The 21,340-nt window shown below is 55.6% G+C and overlaps 1 protein-coding gene across 7 annotated transcripts in view; it reads left to right on the top strand.

Moving 5' to 3' along the window:
- OTOF (otoferlin) overlaps positions 1 to 21,340 on the top strand; it is a 198,887-nt gene that overhangs the window by 161,862 nt on the left and 15,685 nt on the right. For 5 of the 7 annotated variants that reach the window (XM_048846042.2, XM_048846044.2, XM_048846043.2 and 2 more), the window contains 14 exons: positions 2,652 to 2,804; positions 3,594 to 3,783; positions 4,311 to 4,435; positions 5,180 to 5,314; positions 6,130 to 6,291; positions 7,275 to 7,394; positions 7,848 to 8,009; positions 8,646 to 8,808; positions 10,392 to 10,522; positions 11,969 to 11,998; positions 13,233 to 13,364; positions 14,838 to 14,904; positions 17,909 to 18,033; positions 19,590 to 19,724. In XM_048846042.2, the coding sequence (XP_048701999.2) occupies positions 2,652 to 2,804; positions 3,594 to 3,783; positions 4,311 to 4,435; positions 5,180 to 5,314; positions 6,130 to 6,291; positions 7,275 to 7,394; positions 7,848 to 8,009; positions 8,646 to 8,808; positions 10,392 to 10,522; positions 11,969 to 11,998; positions 13,233 to 13,364; positions 14,838 to 14,904; positions 17,909 to 18,033; positions 19,590 to 19,724 (1,830 nt within the window). The remainder of the gene's footprint in view (positions 1 to 2,651; positions 2,805 to 3,593; positions 3,784 to 4,310; positions 4,436 to 5,179; positions 5,315 to 6,129; positions 6,292 to 7,274; positions 7,395 to 7,847; positions 8,010 to 8,645; positions 8,809 to 10,391; positions 10,523 to 11,968; positions 11,999 to 13,232; positions 13,365 to 14,837; positions 14,905 to 17,908; positions 18,034 to 19,589; positions 19,725 to 21,340) is intronic. The other 2 variants (XM_048846046.2, XM_048846045.2) reach the window with 1 other exon arrangement.

Raw genomic sequence — 21,340 nt, 5'->3', positions numbered from 1 at the left:
TTTGAATGGGCAGGTAGCAACGGCTGGGTCTTCTGCAGGGATTGAACCTGGAACCTCTGCAGGTAAATGCATGAGCCGCTAGCACCTGAGCTATTAGCCTCCAGGAAGCTCTTCATATGTACCAGCTGCTAGAGGGGGACAAAGAGTCATACAGTGTTAACGTGGGTTACACGCAGCCAATTCTGCCCTGTGATAGGCTTGGCCCGAAGGGGGAGAATTGGTGGGGAGGCTTGCGGCTGAATGGGGGCTGGGAGCTGTTGAACAGAATGGAGCTCAGGAGAGGACTCAGAGAGTGCAGGGAGTGGTGCTGTGAAAACGGGGATGACATTAATAACTCTCATTAATCACCAGCCTGGAAGAGGGCTGAAGGTCTGTCTGTAAACCGGCCAGCGGAGGCAGCCTGGTCCCTGCTCCTGACAGCATGAGACTCCACCCAGGAGAGGGGCTGTAGCAGCCCTATGTAGGAGAGCTCACCAGGAATTTTCCATTCAAATATTTTCCAATGGAAAATGCAGCTTCCACCAAACCAACATTTTCCCTGGGAAAATTCCCATTATGCAGAATTGTTTCACGGCGGGGTCAAAACATTTCGGTTTGTTGGTGCCTCATGGGAGTTCTAATTTTGGTGCCTCGTGTTCCCATTCTCCTCTATGGACCAGGCTCCCTGGGTGGAGTATATTTCCCATGATGCACCACAGTGCCCCCTCTGGTTGAGGTGCCAGAGTTCCGTGGCTGCAGTGTATCATGGGAAATGTAGTCTGGCCAGGGAGCTCAGCCGACAGAGAAGAATGTGACTGAATTACATCTGGTGCCCACAATTCAGGAAGGATGTGGATAAAATGGACAAGTTTTAAATCAAGATTGGATGTTTTCCTAAAAGATCTGTTCTGGGGATTACTATGGGGCAGGTCTCTGGCCTGTGTCATACGGGAGGTCAGTCTCACTGATCACAATGGTCTGTTCTGGCCTTGATTTTTCTGAATCTATGAACTCCCCTGAGGCCCTGGGCAGCTCGGGCAGTTCATTATCAAACCAAGCCAATAAAAACAGTACGTTTGGACATTTCCGAATTAAAATGTCAATTTGGGGCAAAAACAAAGGATGGAATATTGGAACGTCCCACGAGATGGAAACTCTGATTTCCTCCCAGATTTACTATACACACAGTCTGCTGCTGGGGGCACAGCCAGAGAGTTAAAGCTCCTTGAGGCCTCACCGTGGCGTGAGATCTGTGTGCTGCCCCTGTAACGATGCTGGTTCTGGCGGGACCCCACGGAGAGTGCCAATTCAGGACAAATTGCTTGAAGCAGGGCAGTTACAGCCCAAGGCTGGGGTTTCTGTGCACACCAAGGCAAACCAAACCGGCCAAACAGAGAAGACTTGGTCTCACCCCACTGGCTAACCACAAGTCACACAAGCAATTCCCTTGGACACTCCAGTTTCCCAGTATCCCCACCAGTGCCCCTCGTTATGGGGACGAATGGGTATGAAAACCAATACCCCAGTAAAAGAGAAAAGGTTCTCTCGATCCCAAAGGACCAAGCCCCAGACCCAGATCAATAAATAAATCAGATCTTACCCACAAATCACGCTGTTGCCAATCCTTTAGAATCTAAAATCTAAAGGTTTATTCATAAAAGGAAAAGATACAGATGAGAGCTAGAATTTGTTAAATGGAATCAATTACATACAGTAATGGCAAAGTTCTTGGTTCAGGCTTGTAGCAGGGATGGAATAAACGGCAGGTTCAGATCAAGTCTCTGGAGAACATCCCCAGCTGGGATGGGTCATTCAGTCCTTTGTGTAGAGCTTCCGTTTGTAGCAAAGTCCCTCCAGAGGTCGGAAGCAGGATTGAAGACCAGATGGAGGAGCTGCAGCAGCTTTCTATAGTCTCTTGCCATGTGGCCTCTCTTTCTTTGTCCCAAGGACAAGCTGCCCCTCACATGGCCTGGAAACACCTCAGCGTTCGGTCCCTAGGCAGGTCCCTGCACACCTGGCTGAGTCCCCAGGCGTGTCTGCCTTCTCTCAATGGGTCAGCTGTACAGCTGATGGTCCTTAATGGGCCTTCCAGCAGGCTAGGCAGAGCTGACACCAACTTGTCTGGGGTGTCACCCAGAAGCAGAGCACAAGTTTGAACTACAGACAGTCTAGAGCCAATACTTATAACTTTAAATACAAAAATGATACATGCCCAGAGACAGCATAATCATAACCAGCAAACCATAACCTCATCTTAGACACCTTATTTGACCCCCTTTATACAAGATTTGATGCCACTATAGGGCCTTGGTTGCAACAATGATCTATACGTCCCAGATTATGTCAATAACATCACAGCACCCCTCTGCTAATGACCCTGAGGGCCAGTCAGGCCTCCTGAAATTAATTCAGGGCAGTCCCACGGCCTGGATGCTCTGTACGAGGCCAGACTGGTCCCGTCTGGCCTGGGAATCTATGAATCCACCCGGGGAGGCTTAAAACCGTCCCTAAGGAAGGGAGTGGGGGACCCTACAGTGAGTGAGCCCAGGGAGACACTAGACAAGTCCATCCCCTGGGGCCTCAGTCAGTGTCAGGAATGAGGGGAGAGCAGGTGGGAGAAGGGCACCTGGCTACGCCCGCCGTGTTGAGCGGGGCCTTGTTGGGGTTCGCAGCCACAGCACAGCATCCCCGACATCTTCATCTGGATGATGAGCAACGGCAAGCGCATCGCCTACGCCCGCATCCCCTCCAAGGACATCCTGTACTCCATCGTGGACGAGGAGACCGGCAAGGACTGTGCCAAAGTGAAGACCGTCTTCCTGAGGGTAACCAGCCTGTGCTTGGATGGAGCCACCACGGCCCATGCAAGACGGGGGGATGGAGAGAGAGACAGGAGGAAGAGGGGCGGGTGAAAAGAGGCAGGGGAGGTGCATAGAGGCTGGGGGAAGGGCAGGAAGGAGCCGAGTGTCAGGTACTGGGGGCTGTTGTAGGTGCGGTACCAGAACCTGAGCTGTAAGCGTGGGAGGCCTCCTGCTAGGTTACACGCAACAGGGGTAGGTGGGGAAGACAATGAAAAATGCCAGGTGGCTCTGAGCCCACAGGGCAGGAGGTGGCTGCTGGTTGGACAGCGCGGTGGGTCTGACCCCATAGGGCAGGAGGTGGAGAGTGGGTTGGACAGCGCGGTGGGTCTGACCCCATAGGGCAGGAGGTGGAGGGTGGGTTGGACAGCGCGGTGGGTCTGACCCCATAGGGCAGGAGGTGGAGGGTGGGTTGGACAGCGCGGTGGGTCTGACCCCATAGGGCAGGAGGTGGAGGGTGGGTTGAATGGCGCGGTGGGTCTGACCCCATAGGGCAGGAGGTGGAGGGTGGGTTGAATGGCGCGGTGGGTCTGACCCCATAGGGCAGGAGGTGGAGGGTGGGTTGGATGGTGCAGTGGTTCTGACCTCATAGGGCAGGAGGTGCAGGGTGGGTTGGATGGTGCAGTGGGTCTGACCCCATAGGGCAGGAGGTGGAGAGTGGGCTGAATGGCATGGTGGGCCTGACCCCGTAGGGCAGGAGATGGGTCTGGTCTGGTGTGCCCTATGCCCCAGCTGAAGCTCTCTTCCTGTGCCCAGCTGCCCGGGAAGAGGGGCTTCGGGCCGGCCGGCTGGACGGTGCAGGCCAAGATGGAGATCTACCTGTGGCTGGGCCTCAACAAGCAATGCAAGGACTTCCTGAGTGGCCTGCCCTGCGGCTTTGAGGAGAAGAAAGCCAGCAAGGGCCTCGGCCTCCAGGCCTTCCCACCCATCAGCCTCCTCTACACGAGTAAGAGCTGCCCGCTCTCCCTCTGCTCCCTCGGGTGCTGCTCCTGGGGGCCCGTGCTGGGCGAGGGCTGGCGGCTGCTGCCGGCTGGGCTAGACCCTGGAGTCACTCCCAGGGCCACGCGGGGATTGATGGCAGCCTGGTGTGGGGAGCCGTGCTGCCCCACAGGAAGCCTGCGGGGAGACTGTCCTTCTGGTCCCCTTCCTGCCCCACGTGGCCCGTCCCTACTGAGCCCATCAGCCACGGGTCAGGAGAGGCCACAGCGCAGGAAATCTGTGCAGTGGAAATCTGCAAGGCAGCCCCAGCGTGCTGCGCGTCCCGCATGCACCACTCCATCCGGAGCAGCCCCAGCCCAGAGACGGAAACCGCCCAGGTCCCGGGCAAGTTTGGAGCCACGTTGTGCATCTCTCCCCGGTGTCCATGCTAATCCCTGCCCCGAATGCCCCGGAGTGTCCTGCTCTGAGCTCCGCGGCTCAGGACATCTCTGGTGCTGCCTGCTACGGGAGTCTCACCCCTTCCTTTCCTCCCAGAGAAGCAGGTGTTCCAGCTCCGAGCCCACATGTACCAGGCCCGGAGCTTGTTCGCCGCAGACAGCAGCGGCCTCTCCGACCCCTTTGCCCGGGTTTTCTTCATCACCCAGGGCCAGTGCACTGAGGTAAGAGACAGGTCCCTAAACCGGGGATGGGGAGGTGGGCGGGTTTGCATCTGAACTCGCTGGGCTGAATTTCTGGGCCGCCAGACTGCAGCAACCCTGGTGGAAGCGGGAGGGGTAATGAAAACACCGCACATCAAGTGCTGCCCGGACGTATAACACGCTGGCAAAGAGCGAGAGGTGCCCCTCTGGGCCTGGCCCACGGCGGGATAATAGTTTACTTAGTGCTGCTAGCTGATGGAGATTCCCTTTTAGCTCAAGCCAGGGAGGGCTGCACTGGGGCTGTAAAGATCAGGGGTTTGAACCCTGCTGGGTGCTGTTGGACATGCACCAAATGACTGATCCTGACAACTCCCCTGGGGGTACCTGTCGTGATCCCCACTTTACATGGAGAGAAACTGATACACGAGCAGACTAAGTGACCTGCCTGAGGTCAGACAGAGAGTCAGTGTCGGAGCTCTGGGGAGCTCCCAGCACTGTGCTTCAGCCACTAGACCTCACTTCTCCTTCACTTGGGGCCTTCACCATGTGGCCAAGGCTCACCCTACACAGGCAAAGCTCTGCCAGCTGGGACGAGATTGCCTCCAGGCTTCCCAGCTCCGGGACCCGCCTTCTCGCCACAATAATTTTAAAGCAGCCATCTTGTATATCCAATGGGTTGGTGTGGGAAGTACCAGGAGAGTCCGTCTGCCCCTCTCCTCCCTCTAACTACAGCCCCGGTGCTATTTCCCCTTCCTGCTCCTCCAGGTGCTCAACGAGACGCTGTGCCCGACCTGGGACCAGCTGCTGGTCTTCGACAACGTGGAGCTCTACGGAGAGGCCCACGAGATGCGGGACGACCCCCCCATTATCGTCATTGAGATCTACGACCAGGACACGGTGGTGAGGGAGTGCCCCGGCCCGGCCCGCTGGGAGCACAGTGCCGGGGACTGGGGTGGAGGATTAGTCACGGGCACACACCGTGTTGGTGTTGGCTGTGGAGAGCCACTTCTCCCCCGGCACCCTCCCTAACTACCCCCGGGCACCACCTCCCACGCAGAAGGAAGAAGCTGCAGAACACCAGGGCTGGGGCAATTATACAGCCGGTGCTGCTTGTTACAGGCTGCTTCAGTGGCACGGAGAGGCTGAAATTTCCTGCTGATGTGAGAGAGAGCCAGCGACTGTGAGGCCGAAGGCAGGGAGACGGTAGTCAGGCCTTTACCGCTGCACAGCACCTCAATCCCGACCCACAGCCCCCCTGCTGTCTGCTCCTGGCCCCCAGCTCTGCCAATGCCCCTCAATACCGACCCACAGCCTCCGGCTATCCACTCCTGTCCCCCAGCTCTGCCAATGCCCCTCCCTCCTGACCTCAAGCCCCCTGCTATCAACCCCTGTCCCCCAGCTTTGCCGAGGCCCCTCAGTCCCTACCTGCAGCCCCCTGGCTGTTCCAGCACAGGGCTTCCCACACATAGGGGCCAGGGGTCACGATATAATAAGGAGGTGCCAGCCATGAAGTGACCCTGGCATCCACAGACCCCTGGAGAACCGGGCAGAATCTCTTGATTCAGAGAGTCCTGCAATCTCTTCCTCTCGATCCACTTGCCGATCAGCTTTCCGCCCAAACCTGCCCGCCCAGGCTGGGGGGAGCGATGGGGCTGGGCTGGGGGGTGGGAAGTAGCCTCCTGGAACATGCCCAAGCTCTCTCCCTGCCTTTCCAGGGCAAGGCGGACTTCATGGGCCGCACCTTTGCCAAGCCGGTGGTGAAGATGTCGGACGAGGACTACGGCCCCCCGCGCTTCCCGCCCCAGCTGGAGTACTACCAGATCTACCGGGGCAACTCCACGGCCGGGGACCTGCTGGCCGCCTTCGAGCTGCTCCAGGTAAGAGCCCAGCCCATGGAGCGAGGTAGCAGATAATTCCACCCTGGGCGAGCCCCCTCCCCACGGCACTGGGAGCTGCGCCGGCAATGTGGGGTGCTGGATGTGGCTCGTGTATCACCACGGGTGTGAGCTGGAGACGCTCCCAGGAGAGACGGGTGAGCACAGCCCCTACCAGCTCAGCCTGCAGGCTCTCCCGGTGGAGGTGCAGCAGTGGGTCTAGGCTAAGTCCTCGCTCAGCAAGTCCCCGCTTCCCGCTGGCTGGGGTGAGGCCTGTGCTGATGAATGGGCCAGCAGGGGGCAGCATGTTGGGGTGGGGTCTGCTCCTGGCATTTCACCCAGTCACCCCTGGACGGACCCCAATGACTTGCGCTTGGCTAGCGTGCCTCCCGGACAGGCAGCCAGCCTGGACTGGGAGACGCCCAGGGAAGGCGAATCCACCCCTTCCCTTGGGTGTTTCTTCCAGTGGTTAATCACCCGCGCTGGTAAAGACGCCCGGTGCTAACACTGCCCGCTGGCCTGCCTCTTGCCAACTCTAGTACACCGGTGCTATCGCGGCAGGTGCCAACGGGCAAGTCTCCTGCAGATCAAACAGTAGAGTTGCCTCTTTCAGCCATGAGGGTCCCAGGTTTGAGAGCCAGCCGGGGGCCAATCGCCTCTGTTTGGGGGTGCAGCCCTGAGAGTGCATGCCACGCACAGAGGAGCATGTCTCGTAGCACCATGCCGGGGAGCTGCCTGGCGGGGTTTTAGCTGCATGTCTGTGAGGACGGGGTGTCTTGGAGCTGAACCTCATCTCCTCAGTGCTCCTCACTTGGGATGGCTTCAGTCATCTGGGCATGGAGCAATGCACGCTGAGGAGCGAATGCAGGAATGTAAAACCCTCCTGTCCCGACCGGGCACGGGGGAACTGGCGAAGGAGGCGCTGGCTGGACGCTTGTGCGGCGTTTCGATGGAGCGGCTCCTAATCGGTGTTGTGTCTCTTCCAGATCGGCCCGGCTGGCAAGTCGGACCTGCCTCCGATCGATGGGCCGACAGACACGGAGCAGGGTCCCATCCTGCCGGTGCCCTTGGGGATCCGACCTGTGCTGAGTAAATACAGAGTGGAGGTAAGAACCCCGGGGATGCTGCTCATCCACAGTCCCGGCTGCTTCCTGGGTCGCTGGCTTTTGGTGGTTGGGTTCACAATGGTGTCAATAAGCAGCACAAATGGCTACGTCCGAATTGCATGGCAGAGGCAATGTGGGGCTGTTTCAGCTGGGGCTGGGGGTGCTTAGGAGAGCCCATTATAATGTTTGGGGCGTGGTCCAGACTCAGCGCTGGGTACCCTGGCATGGCTGGAGAGCAGGGAAGCTTGCTCCACTGCTGGATGTCAGAAGGGGAGGCTCTCAGCCAGGGCCAGGCAGCCCGGGGGCTGTGATTCCCCAGCCGATATCACACCACGGCCATTTACCATGGGCACTCCGGCCCCTTGCGCCAGCTCCCAGTGCCACCTCCGGATGTCAGACACAGGCCGTGGGCGGCTCTCCGCTCCTCACCTCGGCACCTTCCCTTCGGCCCAGATCCTGTTCTGGGGCCTGCGGGACCTGAAGCGGGTGAACCTGGCCCAGGTGGACCGGCCCCGCGTGGACATCGAGTGCGCTGGCAAGGGCGTCCAGTCGGCCCTGATCCAGAACTACAAGAAAAACCCCAACTTCAGCACCCTGGTCAAGTGGTTTGAAGTGGTGAGTCCAGCCTGCTTCGGGGGAGGGGGGATAGCTGAGCCCTGCCTGGCCGGGGAGAGGCCATTCCGACCCCTCCTGGGCAGGGCTAGGGTTGGGAGCCCAGGGGGGTCCAGCAGGAGCAGCTGGTCTGGGTGGGGGAGCTAGTGGCCTTTGCGCTAGCCTGGGATCCAGCTCCTTCCTGAGTTCTTATCCTGACTTGGGCAGCGACTCCCTGGGTGGCCATGGGCAAGTCACTGACCCTCTTTGCCTCAGTTTCCCCACTGGGCCGATAAGGGCTGCGGGGCTCTGTTTGGCAGTGTTGACGCAGCGCCATGTCACGAAGGCACCAACTGGCACTTTGCCTCTATTAACATAGGCCGGTTAGTAGGGCCCCATCCCCTACTCGCGTGATTTGGGGCCCTGCGCTCTCCCCCACTGGAAAGCAATCCCCTTCTCCCCTGCCAAGAGAGGGGCCCAAACCCAGGGGTCCTTTGAGAGCTGCCCTTCCCCTGCTGGCAGTGAGTCCTGCTTGGCTGGGGAAGGAAACTGAATTAGCATTCACCCTCTGATGGGATCCTGGTCTGAGCCAGGAAGGAGGCTTATCCCCTCCCCGAAAATAACCCCTGACCCCCTGCAACGGGGACCGTTCCCTTCCAGGATCTCCCAGAGAACGAGCTGCTCCACCCACCCCTGAACATCCGGGTGGTGGACTGCCGGGCCTTTGGCCGGTACACGCTGGTGGGCTCCCACGCCGTCAGCTCCCTGCGGAGGTTCATCCACCGGCCCCCGGACAAGAAATCCCAGCACTGGAACACTGCAGGTACCAGTCGAGGGGCGGACGCCCTGGGCTGCGTGTGAGCCCCAGCCGGCTACCGAGCCGGGCAGGGATGGGCAGAGAGTGATAGACAGGACGACAAGTTGGATATGAGTCAACAGTGTGCCCTTGTTGCCAAGAAGGCCAATGGCATTTTGGGCTGTATAAGTAGGGGCATTGCCAGCAGATCGAGGGACGTGATCGTTCCCCTCTATTCGACATTTGTGAGGTCTCATCTGGAGTACTGTGTCCAGTTTTGGGCCCCACACTACAAGAAGGATGTGGAAAAATTGGAAAGAGTCCAGCGGAGGGCAACAAACATGGTTAGGGGTCTGGAACACATGAGTTATGAGGAGAGGCTGAGGGAGCTGGGATTGTTTAGCCTGCAGAAGAGAAGAATGAGGGGGGATTTGATAGCTGCTTTCAACTACCTGAAAGGGGGTTCCAAAGAGGATGGCTCTAGACTGTTCTCAGTGGTAGCAGATGACAGAACAAGGAGTTGCAGTGGGGGAGATTTAGGTTGGATATTAGGAAAATCTTTTTCACTAGGAGGGTGGTGAAACACTGGAATGCGTTACCTAGGGAGGTGGTGGAATCTCCTTCCCTAGAAGTTTTTAAGGTCAGGCTTGACAAAGCCCTGGCTGGGATGATTTAGTCGGGGATCGGTCCTGCTTTGAGCAGGGGGTTGGACTAGATGACCTTCTGAGGTCCCTTCCAACCCTGATATTCTATGATTCTATGATGCGGTGTTTCCTGCTCCTTAAAGCGTCTAACTGAGCAGAGGGCAGGCCGAGAGCCCGGCAGGGCTCCCGGGTGGGAGCATCGGGTCAGAGCAAGGGACAGGGGGTCGGATGGGTGGGAGATTCACGGGCTTGTTCAGCGGGACGATATCTACCAAAGGCGTCAGTATCCCTGTGGAACCCACCCAGGCCCCGATCACACAGCCCAGCTCTGGACCGGTGCAGGCCCAGTTCCCTACAGCCGCAGCATCTCCACTCGGCGCCGGGGCAGGGGCCGCGTAGGAAAGCTCCGTGCGTGCCGATGGCACCACGGGAGGAAGAAATAACCCCAGGGATTAGAGGGGCAAAGGCGACCTCTTGCACAGCCACGCAGGCTCCTCCTTAGCGAGGCCACAGTGGCCTCAGCCGAGAGGCCAAGGGGACTGAACTCCTCTCTCGCTTCCTAGCCCCCCTGGGTTGGGATGGGGCAGCATCAGCAGCGGACGATGCCTCCGTCCACACGGCACCTGTGCTGTGGATAGGTAGAAGCTGCCCGTCCCCCAGGCCGTCCCCCCAGCTCCGTGCTCCAGCATGAAATTCTCACTCATCCACGTGTGTCCTAGCTGGTATTGCTGGTGTGAATGCCATCCATGTGGCCCGTCCCCTGACAGCGACTCCGGCTGAGTTGGGTTTTCCTTTGAGGGCAGGTGTTTCCTTTTCTCTGATTCTTGTTTCCGGGACAGTTCCCATTTCTTGTCTCTCTTCCCCATCACCCGCCTCCCTCGCATTCCTGCTTTCTGATCTCTTCGGGTCTCCTCTACACTGGCTCTTCTCTGCCTCTCTCTCTCTCTCTCTCTGTCCTCTGTCCAGCTAAACTGCTCAACGGCTATTTGGCCCTGGCAAACAGAGGCCCGTACTATCGCCTCCCAGGTGAAATTGTCATCAGCATGGAGCCGGAGGTGCCCATCAAGAAGATGGAGACCATGGTGAAGTTGGAGGCTGTGAGTATCCGAGCGGCCAAGCTCGTTCCATGAGCGGTGTGTTTCTTTGCAATGCTACAGACCGCCAGGGGGTGCTCCACCCAAAGCAGGGGCCACCCATCTGGTGGGACGTGCCACCAAACTGATGCCCTGAGTGAAAGGCGCAGGCTGGCCCCCACGCTGGCCTGGGTGGATGCACACAGTGCTACCTGCAGAGAGAGCCCCCGTTCGGGACTGAGAGCACATAGATATTGGAATTCTGCTTCAAAGAGTAACAGGCCGGCACGCTCAGCGCAACATGCGTACAAACCAGGCTACCCCACACCAGTGTGCATGAGCAACCCTACAATAACAAACCGGCATGCACAGTCCAGCCCGTATACAAACCAGGGTACCCCTCTCCAGCAACCCTACAATAACAAACCAGCATGCACAGTCCAGCCCGTATACAAACCAGGGTACCCCTCTCCAGCAACCCTACAATAACAAACCGGCATGCACAGTCCAGCCCGTATACAAACCAGGGTACCCCTCACCAGCAACCCTACAATAACAAACCGGCATGCACAGTCCAGCCCGTATACAAACCAGGGTACCCCTCACCAGCAACCCTACAATAACAAACCGGCATGCACAGTCCAGCCCGTATACAAACCAGGGTACCCCTCACCAGCAACCCTACAATAACAAACCGGCATGCACAGTCCAGCCCGTATACAAACCAGGGTACCCCTCACCAGCAACCCTACAATAACAAACCGGCATGCACAGTCCAGCCCGTATACAAACCAGGGTACCCCTCACCAGCAACCCTACAATAACAAACCGGCATGCACAGTCCAGCCCGTATACAAACCAGGGTACCCCTCACCAGCAACCCTACAATAATAATCTGGCATGCACAGTCCAGCCCATATACAAACCAGGGTACCCCTCACCAGCAACCCTACAATAATAACCCGGCATGCACAGTCCAGCCCATATACAAACCAGGGTACCCTCACCAGCAACCCTACAATAATAACCTGGCATGCACAGTCTAGCACGTATACAAACCAGGGTACCCCTCACCAGCAACCCTACAATAACAAACCGGCATGCGCAGCTGAAGAAGGGGAAAATGCCTGTATGTGCTCTGTGGATCCAGGCATTTCTCCTGAGCCCATCACCCTGCTATCTAGCACTGTGATATTTAACTGGCAGAGCAGGAGAAGAAGCGTCTCCCAACGGATCATCTTCCAAACTTTCCCTCGAGGTGTCCATGCCTTTTCAGTTTTATTAATTGCAGTTGTTAATTTCAGAACATCAGACGCCTTGTTCGTTTCTTTGGGGGGGGGGGTGTCGTGCGTCTCTGTTCCCACCCCATTGTGGGTGGGTGTCATGCATGTGTGGGCAAAGCACAGAGGTGCGTCCTGGCTCGTTGCTGACGGTATGTTCTCCCCTGTTCCCTCTCGTTCCGGGCGGCAGAACTCCGACGCGGTGGTGAAGGTTGACATGGTAAGTGCTGGGCTTTGCCTTGCCCCTGCCCTCTGCTTGCCTTTGAGCAAGCCACCCTCGGCTTTGCTTGGCCTGCTGCAGAGCCCTCACCGCTGGTGTTGTTATGGGGCTGGCGGGGAAGCTGAGTCAGCTGGCACACACGCAGCATGGGCCTGACCCACAGCCCATTGACGTCAAGGGAGGCCTTCCTGTCTATTCACTGGGCACTGGACCCCACTCCTGTGCACGTCTGTGATGAGCAGCGTCAGTGACAGCTGGAGCCGTGGGGCTAGACCAGTGGTTCTCAACCAGAGGTCCGGGGCCCCCGAGCAGATTTCAGGGGGTCCGCCAAGCAGGACCAGCATTAGACTTGCTTGAGGCGCAGGGCAGAAAGCCGAAGCCCCACCGCATGGGGCTGAAGCCTGAGGCCCTGAGCCCCTCCACCTGGGGTAGCTTTGTGGTGGCCCCTGTGGCATGGGGCCCCAGGCAACTGCCCTGCTTGTGACCCCCTAACGCCGGCCCTGGATTTTATAGGCAGAAAACCAGTTGTTGTGGCCCACGGGGACCATGGGTTTTTTATAGCCTGTCGGGGGGCCTCAGAAAGAAAATGGTTGAGAACCCGTGGGGTAGATGGTGCGGTGAGCCCAGAGCCAGCATGATCCCAATGGATGGGAGCCCCAAGTGGGGTTCTTACGGCCACCAAACCCGCACCCCCCCGCCAGCTCCCAGAGAAGAGCAGACCCTCAGCAGGCTCCGTGACATCAATGGAGCAATCTGGAGTGACGCCGGCTGAGACTCTGGCCCCAGGAGTGCTGCGGGTGGGGTTTGGCCCTTGGCGGGCTGCCTGGGAACAGGGGGCTGGCAATGGATGCTGTTCAGAGCAGCGAGGAGCCCCAACCCAAACCTCCACTCCCAACACCTCAGACTTTGCCAGTGGGTTCGAGCTCAGGGTTTGACCTCTGCAGCTTTGGGCTCCGCTTTTCCCAGCTGGGCTCTGAGCGGTAGCTAAAATGTCCCAAGACTGGGCCGGCCCTGTGGTCTCCAAGTACAGCACCAAATCTGCCGCTGACTCCCTGTGTGACTGGATGAGTCACTTCACTGCTTTGTGCCTCAGTTTCCCCTACCTGAGCTAACAGTACACAGGATGGGTTGGGAGGGATCTATTTCCCCATCTTGGCTGCAGGGCTCTTTCAGCCTCTCCCCTCTTCTCTCTCACTCTTTCTCTCCCTCTGTTGTGCTCCTCGCGCCCCGGCAGTCGGAAGAGGAGAAGGAGAAGAAGAAGAAGAAGAAGAAAGGAGGGGGAGAGGAGATAGAGGAAGAGGAGCCGGACGAAAGCATGCTGGATTGGTGGTCCAAGTACTTTGCTTCCATTGAGACTATGAAGGAGGTAGGAGCGGGGCAGGGAGGGAGGGGGCAGGGGGTCCAGCCCATGGGAGAATTCACACTGCCAGGCACGGCTGAGTGGCTATTCCATCTCCTCAGGTTAACATTCTAGGGCCAGATTCCCCGACAGGCTCCAGTAGCTTGGCTGCTATGTGACACCAGAGCGGTGCCAAGGTCCCGGCAAATCTGGTCCCTAAGCACAAAGGTTGGGCATTTCTGGAGCAGCTCCCAGCAGAGGATATGGACATGCACATTATCCCTGCAGAAGCATCGAAGCTGATAATGAGATACTGAGCCTTTTATCTCTAGGTCGCTGATTCTTATCCGCTCTGAGCCCACTCCCCGTTGCGGCATACAGGGGCCTTCAAAGTAAAGGCTCTCCCAGCCAGTAAATGCCTCCAGCATCATGAGCCACCCCAGCATCCAGAACATAACTTAGAGCAGCCTCAAGTCAGCTCTAACTTACACAGGGCTCTGGCCAACTGTCTGGCTGGGCCCAAAGGTCTATGGGATGCTAAGGTGGCTTAAAGCTTCCTTTACTCCTTCGCACACGAGGCAACTCACTTCTCACAACGCCCTCTCCGTTCTCTTCCTGCCTTGTGGGCGTGAGAGAGGAGTTTGCAGCTGGTGTCTCATTTGGGAACAGAAGTAAAACTGAGCTTCTGACCGCTTGTTGTTAGGAAAGATCCATGGGACTTTTTGGTCTGTTTTGTTTACTGCAGTAATGGATGTTAACTATTATTATTTAGTATTTCTATTATTGTACTACCAAGGAGTCTCAGTTATAGACTTTGCCTCCATTGTGCTTGGCGCTGTACAAACCCAGAGAGTCCCTGCCACAAAGAGCTAGACCCCCAGATTTTTGAAAATCTGAATATTTTGCAAGTTCATGTCAAATTTGCTAAATTGCTTTAGTCAGGAAAAAACAAAAATACCCCCCCCCCGCAAAAAAAAAATTTTAAATCAAAATATTTTGTTCTGACACGTTCTGAGATTTTTTGATTCAAAATGACTTTTCATTGTGAAATATACGTGTTTTATTTAAAAAAATTAAAAAGCTGAAAGCTTAAAAATGAAACAAACTGTTTTGTTTGATCCAAAATAATAATTTAAAAAAATTTTTGGTTCATTAAAAAAAAAATTTAAAATTTTTCAGAATGGCCAGCGAATTGAAAAATCAGTTTTATTCACCCAGATCTAGCATCATCCCTAAAGTCTTGGACAAATTCCAGCTTATATTTTGCCTGCATAAACCTCCGCATACAATGTTAGCTGATCTTCACTTCCTGTCCTAAACGGTGACTGTGTGTTGTTATACAGTCGCTGTGCTTCACCCCAGAGCTGGCTGCATTTCAGGGCTGCTATGTTTCTGTGTTTTCTAGCAGGCTCCGGGCTGAAAGGTATTTGTGGAAATAGAATGTATCGTTCCTGTACCTGCCCTTCTCTGCATCTCACTGCCCGTTTTGTCTCTCTCCAGCAACTCCGGCAGCAGGAAGCGGCTGCAGCAGAAGCTGAGGAGAAGGAGGAACTGGAGATTGCAGAGGGTAAATTTTTGAAAGCCAGCTACCAGAGCAACGCAGAGATCGATAAAACCGGGCTCAGTGCTAAGATCTCTCTCCGGGTTCGGAAAGTTCAGACCAAAATCAGAGCCTCTGCTAAATTCTGTACCTCTGGCTCCAAGCTTGCAGTTTGGGGTCTCACCACGTATTTCAGTGAGACCAAACCTGACACATGTCATCTTGCGATGATGGATCACGGCGCAGATGTCTGTCAGACCCAGCCTGCCTGGCTTAGATGTGACATGGCAGGGAGACAATGCGGTCTAGTGGTTAGCGTCTAGTCCTGAGTCATTGCCTTGCTGTGTGGCCTTGGGAGAGCCACTTAGTCTCTCTGCCCATCCCTTCCTCCCGGGGGTCCTCTGGCTGGTGTGCGGGAAGCGCTCGGAGATCTTTGGCTCTATAGAAGTGGAAAGTATTATTCTTAACAATAAGCCAGCGTGCCAGGCTTTCCCAGCCTGTCCAGCCCCCACCCCCAGGACAGCCATACCGGAAGCAGGATGGCCAGTTTCTCAAATGTATTATATCCCCTTGGGCCGCACCCTACTCCGTTACGCTGGTGTGACGTCATTCCCTTCAGGGAGGCTGTGGGCAACTCACAGGGTAGCGTAGCTTAGGGACTAGCATACAGCAGTGCCTGCCCTGCCAGGCTGCCCCGAGACATGGGCGTGCACGTCTTTAGTGCATGCCACCTGTGGATCTCCAAGCACGTCACACCCCCGAAGGTGTCTGCCCTAACAGTGCACAAATGGGTAAACTGAGGCATGGGGCAATTAAATGACTTTCCCAAGATCACACGGTGAGTCTGTGGATGATGCCAGGAACAGAACCAGGAGCCCTTACGCCCAACCCTGTGCTTTTCCCACTAGGCATTGCTGATCACATCAGTTGCACCCCAGCCGTCCCCCTCCCCATAGCATTAAGAACCAGCTGGGTGGATCTGGCCCCTCCAGGAGTCGAGCCCTATGGGATCTCACTCACAACTCGGGTGAAGAGCCCAGGGTGGTTGTGATCCCTGCAATTGCTGCTCTAGCCGACTGGTCACACCTATTTGCTAGGTTATTTAATAATATGAAGGTTCTGAGGTTAAGTAACCTGCTGCGAAAGGCAGGCCCCGTCCATGTGTCACCGGAGGATTAATTCAGACTAGCAGGAAGAACTAATGCAGCCCACGCTGGCTACGAATGTCCGTGGCCGTGTCCAACTGGCCAAGGACGGTCCGGGCTGTGCAGCAAACAGTCGGTACGTCGGGAATCCATCAGGCTGAGGAGGGGGCTCCGGGAATGGGGTGTAGGGACTCTCACCTCTGAGTTCTGGGCCCCGGTCAGTTCCCCTTGGATGACTGATGTTTGGGTGACTGGGTGTCTCTTAGCAGTCCCCTTATAGGGTCTGATCCACTCTCCCTTACTCACGGAACTAATCCCCGCTGGCTTCAGCAGGGCCGCTCATGTGGGTAGGGCTCCAGGGCAGGCCCATAGATGGTACCGCTTAGCTCCCCGCTGGGTGGCTCATCACGCTGCGGGCAGGGTGGCTGGTGAGGAGGAAGCTTGCTGTGCTGCTCCCATCTCTACCTGTTCCCTGGGGAGGAAGCCTGCAGTCATGGGGCCATCGGCTCTGCACCTCTCACCGTGTGGGGCCAGACCCTCAGCTGCTGGGAGTCAGTATAGCTCCGCTGGCCCCGGTGGGCTGATTTTCACCAGCTGTGGATCTGGCCCGTTGCCATCAGCGGCGATACACTGTTTGCACCTGCTGGGGATGTGGCCTGTTGCATCCAGTGCGATTCAGCTACCATGTGGTCTCTGCCCTTGGCCAACATCTGGGTGAGCGAGGGCCTGGGTGTACCTGGGTGCTGGTCATTGGTGTACTGGGGTGCGTGGAATCAGCAGCCAGTCAGGAGGAGGGGCCTGGTCTCAGCTCAGTCCCTGGGCTCTGCACCATGAGAAGCACCAGGTTGCTCCCTGCAGAACCCCCGGGGCTCAGCCCTGGCTCCCAGTCTCTTCACCCCAATCGCGAGGTCACTCTGGCTGCTCTTGGCATGGTGTCTCTGGCCTCCCTCCCCTGTCTTTGCCAGCCATTCCCAAGTGGAGCCTGGCCACGGTCAGCTTCCGCCCCGCATGCTCTACCCTCCCTCTTTCATACTGCGCATTTGTCTGTCCCAGTCTGTCTGTTCTCATCTGCACGGCAAAGAAGCCATGAAAGTTGGCAAGACGGAGACAGCAAAGGAAAAGGAAACCGCCAAAGACTTTGGGCTGGGGCTGGGGGAACCTTAGATCTGGGGAAAGAGTGTCCACAGGTCCCTTTTGAACAAACCTCTGTTGGCTGCCTGGGTAACATACTTGTTCAGTGTGTGTCGTGGCTGCTCTTCATAGAGGGTAACAGCCTACTACTGCTGCCACCTAATGGGATTGCTCCTTTAGCTCCAGTGGTCAAGCTCTGTGCTGTAGGCTGAAGATCTAGGCTTCAGACCTGCTGACAACCCATGCTGGGGTTTGTTCCCCATGCTGCAAGGCATCATGGGTGCTGGGCATGGAGACTTACTCTGCTCAAGGGCAGTGGGATGGCAAGACCTATTGCGGTAAATAAGGTGCCCTCAATATTTTTCTTTCAACTGAGACTTAAAACTCCATTCTCCTCTCATTTGTTCCAGTGTAGCAATGGTGACTTCCAGGGAGTTGCCCCTGGATCTCACCCATGTGAGAAGGGAATCCAGCCCTTAGTGAGAGCTCCTGAGACCAAAAGGACATTTAACCACTGGTCCGTCAGCAAGTGGGACGTTATGTCCCCGGGCGAGGTTGTGCCGACTGACTTGCTGGGGTGGGGGTTGCCCATGTGAACCATAAGCTTTAGGTTTAGCCGTTGGCTGTCAGCTTTCATGCCCGCCATGGTTGAGTGTCCTGTGTTCATCCCACCCCCACTCCCATCTCCACCTCCCCCCCCCCCCCGTCTCTCCCCTTGGACTCAGAAATCAAACTTGATGACTCTCCTGTGAAAGGCTCCAAGGGCCAGGCAAAGACCAAGGAGAAGGTCAAGGCGCCCAAAGAGGACAAGAAGAAGAAGCAGCAACAGCCACCTGAGGCTCCTGAGAAGAAGAACAAACAGAAGATTGACGAGCTGAAGGTGAGTGCCAGCCGCTCAGGTGAGTGCCAGATCCCAGCCAGGGGAGGGGCTGGTGGCCCATGGGCTCAGCCATTTGTCCTGAAAGTGCTACACCTGGTAAGGCGCAAAGTAATGCACACTGGGAAAAATAATCCCAACTCTACAGACACAATGATGGGTTCTAAATTAGCTGTTACCACCTGAGAAAGGGATCTTGGAGTCACCATCGATCGTTCCATGAAAACTTCTGCTCAATACTCAGCAGCGGTCAGAAAGGTTAACAGAAGGTTAGGAACTGTTAGGAAAGGGATAGAAAAAGAAAAGACAGACACTCTATAAACCCACGGTGCTCCCAGACCTTGAATACTGAGTGCCGTTCTAGTCGCCCCATCTCAAAAAGGATATAGCAGAACTGGAAAGGTTCGGAGAAGGGCCACAAAGATGATCAAGGGTACGGAATGGCTTTCTGACGAGGAGAGACGAAAAAGATTGAGGTCCGTTCCGCTTAGAAAAGTGACGACTAAGAGGGCATGTGATCGAGGGTATGAAATTGTGAGGGATGTGGCAAAGGTGACGAGAGAAGTGTGGTTTATGCTTTCCCACAATACAAAAACCAAGGATCACCCGACGAAATTAATGGGCAGGAGGTTTAAGCAAAGCAGACGAAGTTACTTTTTCCCCAAAAACACACAACTGACCTGTGGAACTCATTGTCATGGGATGTTGTGAAGGCCAAAAGTATAACTGGGCACAAGAAAGAACTAGATAAGCTCATGGAGGACAGGTCCATCGATGGCTATTAGCCAAGATGGTCAGGGACGCAACCCCAAGCTTGGGGCAACCCTAAACCTCTGACTGAAGCTGGAAGTACAAGACAGGGGTGGATCACTCCATAAATGGTGTTCTGTACACTCCCCATGGAGCTCTGGTACGGGCCACTGTTGGAGAGAGGACACCTGGCTAGATGGACCATGGTCTGACCCAGTCTGGCCATTCTTATGTTCTTAGGACTGGAAGGGGCTCAGATAATGTGGGGAGGAGGAGATAAGAACCCAAATAGAATAGAGCCCTGTGGTCATTGCCATTGGCGTTTCTCTCGTTATTTGTGCGGTCATGGGGAACCAAGGTTAGTTTCAACACAGGCTGTTTCTCGGGGCTCTGCCATGCCTAGCAGTGAGATGTGCTACACTGCGGCACAGTCTCCCAAGGGAATGGAGACAAACTCCATCACTTGCTCCAGTTACAAAGGGACTGGATAAAGCCCCGGGAAAGGTCCTGCAGGAAGCAGACCTGCATTGGCTACGGGAGGAGCTGGGCTGTAATCTGGCTTTTCCTTCTCTGCTTTCTGCGGCCACGTCTGGCCTTGCAGTTCCCTGGGAAGCTCGGGAGTGGCTCAGTGAGTCATCCCACACGTTGTTGCTGTTGGTTGGGAATTACTAGCATTAGGTGCCCAATCCCCAACGGCATTTAATGGGACATGGGAGCCCACTGCCCTAGGGCGCTCTGGGCTCCCGTCCGGGTTGCGGCTGTTGGCACGGGGAATGTGCGCCACACGACTTTCCGCACCACCTTCCTAGGTCTACAACAAAGAACTGGAAATGGAGTTTGACAGCTTCGAAGACTGGCTGCACACATTCAGCCTATTCCGGGGAAAGATCGGGGACAATGACGAAACCACGACGGAGGAAGAGCGGATAGTGGGCAGGTTCAAGGTGAGTCTGGCCCAGCCGGGTTACCCTCCTGCAGGCAGGGAAATGGATCGGATACAATAGAAATCAATTCACAGGGACCCCAACTGAACCCGGCTACGGTGCCTTCAACCCTGCTCCCTTGGCATGTTAGCCCGTTAGACCGAGTAAGCTCTTCTGGGCTGAGGCAGATCAGTACACAGATGGGAGACCTCCAGCGGATGTATCAGCAGGACTATTCTGGGCTCAGAGCTGCTTCTGGAGAGTGCAGGGGTGGAAACACGCAGCCTGCCCTGCCCACCTTGGGGTAACCCTCCCTTGGTCACAACCTGCCTCAGTCAGTCCGTGATGTGTCTCTTTAATTCCTGCAGTATCCACATGAGCTGGTGGCCACATAAAGCCAGTGCCCAGACCCAGAGTGTATCCCTCAGCAAATCCTTCCCTTCCCCAGGCTTCCCAGATTATGGGCCAGTCTTGTGAGTCCTCCATTGGTCTGTTCTCGACTCAGACAGGTAGCCCTGTTGACACCAATGGGGCTATTAGCTTGTGCAAGACTCACTCGAGCGAGGAAAGGTTTAGGAGATTGGCCACCCACAAAGGTATTTCACACGGGTATTGAATCACAGCCCGTTACAAGCAGGGTTGGTTGGGAAACGGGTTTTCTGTCCTGCCAAAAGTGGTAAGATTTGTTGGGGAGGGGGAGAGGAACTCATCCCCAGTTGGGAGGAAACAACAAATTTTTATTGCAAACCAAAGTTCTGACAAAAAGTGTGTGTCTGGCCAATGGAAATGTTTTGATCTGATGTGTTCAAAATGTTTCATTTTGATATTGGCCCTTTTACATTTTTTTTTTCAAATCAAACTCAATTTTGATACAAGAACATCAAAACTTTTTGTTCTGCAAATATTCAAACGAGACATTTCTGATGGAAAACGATTTCCACAAACGTTTTCCAACCAATTCCAGTGGCAATTTTCATAATTACTGCCATGAACTTCCATCAGAAGAAACTGGCCGGCAGTTGCCCACCCTGTCTCATATTGTAAGTTCAGGAACATGGAAAGCAGCAGATCCTGTGGTGTCTCCTGGATTCTCTGGCCCATCAGTAGATGTTCTCCTCTCCTTCCATTGCTTTAGGTTTCATGGAGTTCTCAATTGGCGCTTTCACCTGCAGATGCTGAGACTCGGCTTACACTTAAAAGTTATGTCGACATAGCTACCTTGTTCAAGGGTGTGAAAAAACCACACCCTGACCTACATTGCTATGCCAACCTAACCCCCAGAATAAACGCAGCTAGGTCAACGGAAGAGACAGCCTTAGACAGTTCAGCCATCCTGCAGACTTCATTCACTTGGATTTCGTTTTCCTCATTCCGATTCCATAAAACAGGGATACTTGCAAGTTCGGTGAAGCTTCAAAATTTGACCTACCTTGTCACCGTCATAGCTAGAGGCAGGCTATTGGCCGGATTTTCAGTGGTTCAGTGTATCGGCCATTCCCGCGACCCTCACCCCCGGCCAATCAGACTGTGGACTGTTTTCACAGGACTCACCATCCTTGATGCTATTTTCTCATTTGTTCTCTGAACCCACCTCAGCTTAACTCAGCGGTGTGACGTCTGGCGCTGAGGGCGCCGTG

Source organism: Caretta caretta, chromosome 3 (genome assembly GCF_965140235.1).
Source record: "Caretta caretta isolate rCarCar2 chromosome 3, rCarCar1.hap1, whole genome shotgun sequence".
NCBI lineage: Eukaryota > Metazoa > Chordata > Testudines > Cheloniidae > Caretta > Caretta caretta.
Note: the sequence above shows the minus strand (reverse complement) of the source record. Positions and strands in the feature narration are given on the sequence as shown.